This window comes from Chenopodium quinoa, unplaced genomic scaffold (assembly GCF_001683475.1).
Source record: "Chenopodium quinoa cultivar QQ74 unplaced genomic scaffold, ASM168347v1, whole genome shotgun sequence".
NCBI lineage: Eukaryota > Viridiplantae > Streptophyta > Magnoliopsida > Caryophyllales > Amaranthaceae > Chenopodium > Chenopodium quinoa.
Window position 1 is genome coordinate 1,244,112 of NW_018743373.1, and position 10,701 is coordinate 1,254,812.

A 10,701-nucleotide genomic window follows, 5' to 3' on the forward strand; every position below is an offset into this window, starting at 1 on the left:
CCTCGGCAGGTTCTTCATTCTGAGGCTGTTCTCTCGAAGGAACTTCAGTCTGTATGTCGAGTTCCTTCTCTGGATTTTCATGATTTTCATTTAATCGAGTTGGCTGCTTATTTGGAATTACTGCATCTTCTTCTTGTTCTTGAGGACGTACTAGACCAATTTCAAAGTCATAGTCCTCATGTTCCTGTGTACATGGAAGTGGATTAGTTTCATCAAATATAACATGCACACTTTCCTCAACACACATAGTGCGTTTATTGTAAACTCTATACGCTTTACTGTTAGTAGCATATCCAAGAAATACGGCTTCATCACTTCTTTCATCGAATTTTCCTATGTTCCTTTTACCATTATTATGCACAAAACATTTACAACCAAATGCTCTCAGATGAGATATATTCGGTTTTCTGCCTTTCATAAGTTCATAGGGTGTCTTATTTAATATAGGCCTTAGCATGACACGATTTATAATATAACAGGCTGTATTCACGGCTTCTGCCCAGAAGTTCCTTGGAAGATCGCTGGCTATTAACATGGTTCGAGCCATGTCTTCTAAGGTTCTGTTCTTCCTTTCCACAACTCCATTTTGCTGTGGAGTTCTTGGAGCTGAGAAATTATGACTTAAGCCTTGTTCCCTGCATAAATCATCAAATTTAAAATTCTCAAATTCAGTGCCATGATCAGATCTAAGGTGTATCAGTTGATGTCCGGTGGACTTTTGAATTCTCCTGAAAAATGTGACAAACTCATCAAAAGTCTCATCTTTGCTAGACATAAAAATTACCCATGTGAATCTAGAATAATCATCAACAATTACTAAGACATACTTCTTTCCACTTCTACTTTGAATCCTCATAGGACCACACAAATCCATATGAATTAACTCTAAAGGTTTCGTGGAACTCACCATTTTCTTGGATTTAAAGGATGATCTGACCTGTTTTCCTTTCACACAAGCATCACAAATTTTGTCACATAGGAACTTGATTGAAGGAAGTCCCTCTACCAAGTTCCTTGTTCTTAATTTATCAATCAAAGAGAAACTTGCATGACCAAAACGTTTATGCCACAGTAAAGGATCATCCTCAATGATACTGAGGCAAGTTAAGTTGTTCCTCGGAACTGTATTGAGATCCACTGTATAAGTGTTCCCTTTTCGAGTTCCTTCCAGCAAAACTTTCCCAGTGTCATTCTGAATGATGCTACATTTTTCAGAATCAAAACTTACTGAGTTTCCTTTATCACAAAATTGTGATATGCTTAATAAGCTGTGTTTGAGGCCCTCGACTAAAAAAACGTTATCAATAGCTTGGGAACTTGACCTTCCAACTTTTCCTACGGCAACAATGCTGCCTTTCTTATTATAACCAAAGGTCACAGTTCCTCCTGTATAGGCCGTCAGTGAGAGAAATCTTGATTCATCTCCTGTCATGTGCTTGGAACAACCACTATCGAGGTACCATTGGTTGTTCCCCCTCACTACGACCTGCAAAAGAAACTAAGGGTTAGATTAAGGAACCCCATCTTTCATGGGTTCCTTCGTTGATACAGCAGACTCATTTTTCTTTTGCCATACATAAACTATATTTTTAGTGGACTTAAGTTCCTTTCTTTTGCATTCAGTATCTTTGTGTCCTGACTTGCCACAGAAGGAACACACAGTCTCACTAGGAAGTTCCACATAGTTTTTCTTTTTACTACTACTCTTCTTTTTGTGGTTGAAACCCAAACCTTCTGTCCTTCTGGTTTGAGCTTCAAGTATCCACTTTGGAACTCCCATGTGGATTACACTCTCATTGTTTCTTGCTCTTTCTAGATCCTTTTCAAGGAACTCATTTTTGTCTTTAGTAACCTGCAATTCTTTTTTCAAATTTTCAAGATCATCATTAAAGGTTACTAAAGGCAATTGAAGAGCATTATTAGAATCAATGTTAGTGCATAGCAATTTATACTGAGTCAATTCAACAGCGGAGGTGGTGGATGGTGGTGCGGTGGCTGTGGCGTCACTGGTGGTAGGGTTTGGATGCAATTAGATTTCGTTGTTGCAGCGGCTCGAAGGTTTGGTCGAAATAAAACAGTGAAGCTAATAAGAGAATGGGGAAAGAGAAGAAGAAGGGGCGCGGTTTTGTATTTTTTTAAATATTGCCACCGGTTCAAAACCGGTGGCCTTGATCATTATTGCCATGGGTTCAGTCGAACTGGTGGCAATACTATTTTCCTTCTGCGCGGCCATTTGTTAAACCACCGGTTTACAAAAACTGGTGGCCTTTAAGCGTTGGCCATGTCAATTTTTCTACTAGTGTAACTAACACGGGAGCTAACCGTGCAAGCGACAAAACCACTTAAAGGTGGCAGAATTCCTGCGCATAATAATAAATAAGAAGGAATGTACATCGTCCTGTACTCCATTAGAAGTTATGGTTAAATATAAAACCCCATAACTCCCCCCATTGTTCATACTCAAGGTATATACGTTCCAAGAGTTTTGGTGCGTAATCTCTTTCACTTTACGTTATTTACATGTTATTAGACTTGGTGATGACTCTCAAAGCATAATAAATCAATCAACAATAATTATTCAATCAACCAAACATACCAATTTAATTCTTGAATAATTAGTGACCACATATTATTTAATGTTGAGCCCCTTTTAATTCTACCACAGTGTCAAAGACACCTTAAACGCACAAAGCGCCAAAAATCCTATCACTCGGTGTTAAAAACACCTTAAGTGCACAAAGGCACCAACATACAATTTATTCCTCGTGTACATAGACACTTATATAGCTCCTTCCTCATGCTTAAAGCATCAATAAAAATTATATGAACCATAATAAAATTCCTTTTTAATATTCCAAGCCAAATTAAACATATAGTTTAATTAAACATGATTCTATCATGCCATAAATAAAAGTATAGTCCATATAATCATGCCAAAAATATAATTTTCCAATCCATAAACCATCACGAATAATTCATGCTTCACAATCCAATCACCAACACCAATACTTCACAATTTCATACATAAACCTTAGCATGTTACTACTTGTAATTGATTGAAATCAAGCCTAGCATGATTCTACATCATCAAATTATGCTAAGTACGCGAACGTACCTCAAATAAGCTATTAAAATAACCAAGTACTCTACAACAATTCTCGAACTAAGTCTCCTACATAAAGGGACAATAATACTATATTAATTACCATTGTATACACAATTTCCAGCAACTTAAACTCACTTTAAATAACTTAAAATAATCTGAAAATTATTTTAAAACCCCTAATTAAACTCATTTTTAATGGGTAATCACACCCTTTTATTAAAATCACAATTATACTAGTTTAAATAAAATTCTAGCATTTTAAACTAATCAAAAACCCTTTAAAACTTCATCAAAATACTTCTTTATACTTAAATTATCCATAGGAACATTAAATTATCTCTTACCCCTTTAAAACTCAAGGATAAAATTTAAAATATAAAAAAAAAACTTCGTTAAATATCAAAAACTGCCCAAAAATCATATTCAGAGGCTGAATTTGGGCACGAGAGGGTGGTGCACATTACCAAAGGTAGTGATTCTTTCTTAGAACGTTGTTTTCACATGAAAAATACTACTTTTTTTTTTATCAAAATCGGAGGAGTTTAGAACCTGATCGGGATTAAAACGGGATTAATATTAACGAACGGAAATCTAATAATTAAAACACGAATTTACGTGTTCAAAATAATCTGGAATTAAGTTAAACTAATTAGTAGTTATAATCACCAAAATTTCAAAACATCATTACTATAAAAGCCCTAAATCAATTGTTCGTAAAAACCCTAAAATCATGATTTTCAATAATTAAAAATCATAGGTTATAAAATTTACAAAATCTCAAAATTATTACATTTATAAAATATGAAATTATAAAGTTTAATCATCGAAATACAATTTGATGCTAATTAAATTAATTTCAAACAATAAAATCAAAACCCATAAATCAATAATTATAATTACACAAATCTAATATATAATTGTAGAGTTTTTTTTCCAACTTTTATTTACAACACTTTAATTCTTGAATGGAGCAATTCTAAGCATTCTAATTTTTTTTTTTGATTTTTTTTTTGATAACTTCTTCTCCAACTTCCACTTTTTTTTGGAGGAAAATAACTACCTTATCTTTTTTTTTGTCAATAACTTTTAATTCTCTAAATTTTAGATACAAAAATAAATAAACAATTCACTTTCACTTTTACTATTTTACAATACAATATATATCTCCACATATAATTCACTGTAGCACTCAAAATCCCAACATTTCACTTTTTTTTAAACTCTACGTACTAAAATTTCACTTTGTTTTACGACTATTTTTTTGGTACATAGTATAATATATGTCATGCATTACCACGAGTATACAGTTTCGTTATCAACCATTCACTATAGTACTATAAATCTTCAAGCCTTCAATTATATGCATTTTTTAGGGACTACCCTCCAAACGTTTTCCGTTTCTTTAATCATCAAAAGCAAAAAAAAAAAATGTACAACACGTTTTTGTGGAACTAGCCTCAGCGAATAACTACTTGCAACAGAACAAAGTATGTAACTCCTAGAGCAAGACACTAACTCATATGACACTAACCAAGTAACACGAGTAACCCCTATAACACTGAATGGGTAACCTCTATAACTTTGAAAAGGTTAACTTCAAAATAGCATTGCGTGACCACCGACATAAAAGAGTAAGACCCTATTTTTTTGATCTTCTAAGCAATTAAAGCATTGAATATCATATTTCAGCATAGCACAGCAGGTGTCATCACATAATTAATACGATTATTAAAAAAGCTAATTAGGGTTTAACAGAACCGACCAATCCAAAACCGACCATTACAGCTCAAGTCTAAATTACAACATCAAAATCAACTTTTTATATTTTAAATAAATTTTTTCTTATATATCCCGTGCATTTTGCACGGGTACACTCTAGTTAATAAAACAAAGGAGAAAGAAAATAAGACTAACCTTTTTGTGTGGGAATTTTTTTTTGGGGATTCATGGGATATTTATAGAGTAGAGAGTGTAGGGTTAAATTTGGGCTTATAAAAATATGGGCTTGAGTTATGGGATAGGGATTAAGTTATGGGTTTTGGAATGGGTTATTCCAATAAGAGTATGTAGGAATAATTTACATTGCCCAATAATTAATAAAAGTTTGGCCCAAAATATATTTTACTTTTATAAAACCTTATATTTAAAATATTTTAACCCTTTAAAATATTTAATTAAAATACTTGAGCCCTTAACAATACATTTTATTAATACTTAAATACTTTATAAAAATACATAAAAATACGGGGTATTACAATTATGATATCCCATAAAAGATTGAATCTTCTTTATTAATTTCCCCTTTTAGATAAGACTTGTTCTAAGATTATAGGTTGGCAAGCTAAACTTTTAAATATGGCTGGAAGATCAACTCTTATTAAATCGGTTTTGAATTCTTATCCTGTTTATTGTATGCAAACCAATGTTCTCCCTAAGGCTGTCCTTTCTGATCTTCAAAAACATTATAAACAATTCCTTTGGAACAGGGTTAATAGGACTAGATTCATTCCTAGAACCAATTGGAAGGTAGTCTGTGATCCGATGGCCAAGGGAGGTTTAGGAATTAGAGACCTTAGTAGATGGAACCTTTTGTTTATGGCTAAATTAGGATGGAAGATTTTAACTCAGGGTCATAAATTATGGGTAAAAATTCTTGTTAATACATACTTAAAATATTCTAACTTGCTAGATTATATTGTCAAACCTTCTGACTCTATAACCTGGAAAGACATTATGGCTGGAAGAGATATTTTAAAGAAAGGATTAATTATCAACATAGGTGATGGGGAAGATACCTCCCTTTGGTATCACCATTGGATAGGTGACTGTCCTATTTACCTAATTCCTAATGTTTCTATTCCTGATTCAAAAGGGAACTGGCGAGTCTCTAATATTATTAGAAATAATGACTGGTATTTAAATGATGTCTTACACATGTTACCTTCATATTTATGCTCTTTAATCCTTGCTTATCCTCTGCCCAAACTTGTTTAGGTTAATGATAGATTAAAATGGACTTTAGATAAATCAGGATCCTTTTCCATTAAATCAGCCTATAGTTCTACTCTCCTTCCTAACAACCTAAATTCTACTTTCCTTTCTTCCTTTTCTTGGAAAAATATGTGGAAAATTAGAGTTCCTTATAAATACAAGATGCTCCTCTGGAATCTTGTTAGAGAAATTCTGCCCGTGGGTTCTATTCTCAGAAAGAGAATCCCTTTTTTTGATCCCATGTGTATGAGGTGTGAATATCACTTAGAAGACACTGTTCATGTCTTCGGAGACTGTCCCAACTCTTGTGTCTTTTGGTCTCTTATTTTCAAACAATTTGCTTATTTAAAAATTGATCTGCAGAAGTTCTACAATAGCAACCTCTCAGATTGGTTATCTTTTAACCTTGCAAATGTTTCCACTTGGAGGATTATTTTTACAGTTGGTATTTGGCATATTTGGTCTGCTAGAAATATGGCAGTTTTTGAGAAGAAAATGCTTCTTATCCAATCTACATTTAACAAGTTCCTTTTTTATTATCACTTCTCTTTGACTTTAACTCAGGGCACCATAGATAGGCCTTCCTGTTCTTCCAACAATTCTTCAAGAATGTGGGCTCCACCTCAGAAGGGATACCACAAATTGAACACTGATGGTTCATGGATCAATGTTGACAATGCTGGAGGTAGGGGTGTTATGAGGTGTGAGAAGGGGATTTGGGTCTCTGGCTATGCAATGAAATTTAATGCAATGACTGTTGCCTCAGCTGAACTCATGGCTATCAGGGAGGGGCTTTTGAGAGCTTGGAGCAAAAACATCAAATTTCTTGAACTTGAGACATATGTTGATGCACTAACTAAGATGCTCAAGGATCCAAAGTCTTTTGAGGATGGTGATTTAGGCAATTTAATTCGAGATGTTGCTTCCCTTTTGGAAAGGGATTGGACTGTTCAGATTTTCCATACTAGTAGATCTGTCAATTTGGTTGCTGATAAGCTTGCTTATATGGGAAGGACTAAGTTCAAGGCTGGAGAATGTGTTCCCTTTACATACCCTCCAGCTGACTGCTTCGACCTCTATGCTACTGAAATACCTGATATGGTTCCCTAGCTTCCTGTCTTTTCTGTTCAAGTCAGTAGCTCCTTTTGCTAACCTTAGTCTTCTGAAGATCTTACTTACTACTAGTCAGCTGCTGCAGTGTATTAGCTCTAATTCTCTTAGCCTAATTTTATACTATGGCTCATATGCTTGTAACTCAAAACTTAATCACTTTCTGTACTTGCATAAGTACTCTGAGTGGTTCTCTTTTGCTCTGAGGGCTTTTGCCTTCAGTAACTCTAAGATATAATATAATATATGGGGTTCCCTTTTGTGTTAAAAAAAAGTTGTTGTAAATAAGATACTTGAGTAAAAAAGTAAACCATTTTGAACTTTTTAGTCCATTAGAAACCAGTCTACCACCCAAAGAAAATGACGAAAGGGAGACATAAAGATACCAACACTAATTTCCATTTTTAGAATAGATTGCTCACAAACTTTTATTTTTTAGTATTGTCAAACCATTATAAAGGATTAATACTCGTTACATTTAAAATTTTGGAGGAAGTACATGTATACAACTGACTTGTTATGTTAGAAATGTGTTGTCAAGGATTTTATCTCATTATACAAGTACATTGATATGATATATGCTTGTTGATTATGGTCCAATAACTATCCTCATCGTATAACGGTGGTAATTTGGTTCTAGATATCCTTCATATCGGGAGATGATACACATAGACTAAGCCTACATAGATATCCACCATCTTTTTGACAACACTTCCTTCATAACAAATATAAGGGCCGGAGTTAAGAGCGGTAAAATTTTAATGAAATCCACAATTATTGAAAAAAGAGGGAAATTTAACGCTCAAATTTGGTGAAATTTTTTGGTGTTGAAATTTGACAAAAGTTTAATCTCAACTTCAATTTTCAATTTAGTTTGTTAAATTTTAAGCAACCATCAATGGCTATTGAAGTTGAAGATATTCTCAAAGCTGTTAGAATAGGAGCCAAGCAACATTCATCTTCTTGTTGTCATAAGTAATCTAAATTTGAGGTAATTTAAAAACAAAATACAAATTACTAACTTGAAAATTGCTAATTAAACCATAACTACCATAGTTTAAATGGTTGTAAGTCAAATCTGATAGAGTTTGATGCAGTTGAAGAACTAGATTTGCAATGAATTGTAATTGATTATACTTAAAGTTTGGTGGTGATAATTGTAAATTAGTGATTTAATACACCGTAGTTGAAGATAAGGATTATTAGAGTATTGATTTATAATGGTTGGTCAAATCTAGATTAATGTATTTTGGCTTAGCAAAATATTTTTTATAAAATGTGTTGCAATTATGTTAGTGTCACACGAATTTTTGTAGCATCAATTTGATTAATGTTGGTATAATTGTATGATATTTGGTATTATTAAGAAATATATTTATATGAGCTGCATAAGCTATCAAATGTTTTGTGATAATTGTAGAGAATTTATATCTTAATGGATAATCTTAATGGCAATTTGTATTGAAAAGGACAATGTGTTATTATTATATGATCTTTATGAAGTTTCTAAAGGAGAGTGAGGAGGAAAAGGTAGATCTGCAGATCTCCAAATAGCACACGCCCCACAAGTTGTAATGGGGTGTGAGGAGGAGAGGGAGGGGGGTCAGTCGATGGTGGAGATGGGTTATGGGTGGGGGGTTTGGAGTGGTGACTCGAGTGGGGGAGAAGAGATGCTCGTGGAGAGGGGATGCTCGTGGAGAGGGGGTAATTGGCTAGTGGAGGTGATTGTGGTTTTTTTTATTTATAAATTAATTTAATTGTTAAATATTTAATTAAGTTAAAGGTAGAAAATATATGGGAAATTAGAGGGTAATTGAGTGAATTAGTACTTATTGGTTGTCTTCGTCTAAAAAAATTTACAATTAGGTTTTAACTCAAAAAATATATTTTTAAGGTTTTTCTGACAAAAAGTTACAATAATAGGTTTTTTGTAATAAAATTTTCTAATAATAAAAAACAATATTGTAATCATAAAATAAACTACTAATGATACAAATATCATTTATATATAATCATATTAGACTTGAATGGAGCTTTTTAGACAAGACTGAAACTTTAATGGAACTTTATTAAACCTTCTTTGACTCGACTATAATTTATTAAAAGTTATTAAACTCATTAAATTTGATAAAATCCTATCGGAATTTATTTAAACTAAATAGACCTAAAACTTATTTAATTAATAAAGGTGAGCCAAACGCACCATAAATTCTGTAATAACTCAGAGTTGTCCAATGGATTCTACTTTACATTGTAATTATTGTCTCGGTTATTGTGTTCGAAATCTTCTTTATTTGTGTGCAAAAATTGCTCAGATTAATAACACAAAGTTTTATATGTAGCTGGCCACACCATGTAGCCAGAATTACTTGATTAGGGGCTACTTGGTCGGTCAGGGGTTACTCAGTCATGGGTTGCTCGATCAGGGGTTATTTGATTGGTGTTTTGGTGTGTATTAGCCAACCACACAAAAAACAAGTTGTTTTCTATTTGTAGTTGTAAAATATTATATTGATTTTGGGAGGAATAGGTATCTTTACATTAATATTATTTTTTTAACATAAAAGATCGATATGAAATTTTTGGAATGATATATAATTGTAATTATTGTGGACCAAAGTCTATACCTGCACAATTAACATATTGTTAAACATAATGACCCTAATTTTAACATGGTATCAGAGTCAAATTCAACCTATTTTTGTTCCATAACAATGGCAATGAGAAATCAATTTCGATCTTCCACAATTATTGTTATCAAATGATAATTATTTTACTATACATATGGGTTATCTTCCATCAATTTTCAGTCATCCTCATGATACAAACTAAAAAACGAATTGAAGGCTTGAAGCAATTTCAATTCTTTGCTCTGTGCTCATCGAATCGTTTAGATGTAAATCAGTTTTTGTTTTTTTTAAAATTTTTTTTTTCTGGTTTTGATAATGAATTGAAGCAATTTTTAATTGTATTTTATACACAAGTTGATCTGTTTATACTATTGAAAATCTGTTAATAATCGTTTAAAGGTAAATCTATTTTGATGATATGTTAATTACATAATCTGTTAATTTTTAATAGTATTTTAAAGGTAAATCTGTTTTGATAATGAATTGATAATCGTTTAAAGGTAAATCTATTTTGATAATCTATTAATTACATAATAGTCATAATTATTGATGAATTGTATACACTTTGATTTGTTTATACTACTTTGTATCTAAGCAATTTTTTTTGAAGGTCGAAATTCTAGATAAAAAAATAGTTCTAGATAATTTTATTTTTTTTTATATAATTTTCACATTATTAAGGGCCCTTTTTTCGATTTGGAACAGAGCCCCTAAAATCATTGCTACGACCCTGGTATGCATAGACTATGTCTATGTGTACCATTTCCGCTTCAAATTTGCTCACAATCTTCGGAAATTAGATTATTTCCGACCCTTTTTCTTTAATTTGATTTAGATTTTTGTTTTGCTTTACATTTTGTTTTG

The 10,701-nt window shown here is 32.4% G+C and overlaps 1 protein-coding gene across 1 annotated transcript; it reads left to right on the forward strand.

Annotated features, from left to right (window-relative positions):
- Positions 1–6,226: 6,226 nt before the first annotated feature.
- On the forward strand, positions 6,227–7,207 carry LOC110738171. Its single transcript, XM_021918546.1, has one exon. The coding sequence runs from the start codon at positions 6,227–6,229 to the stop codon at positions 7,205–7,207; it is 981 nt and encodes a 326-aa protein (XP_021774238.1).
- The last annotated feature ends 3,494 nt before the right edge of the window (positions 7,208–10,701 follow it).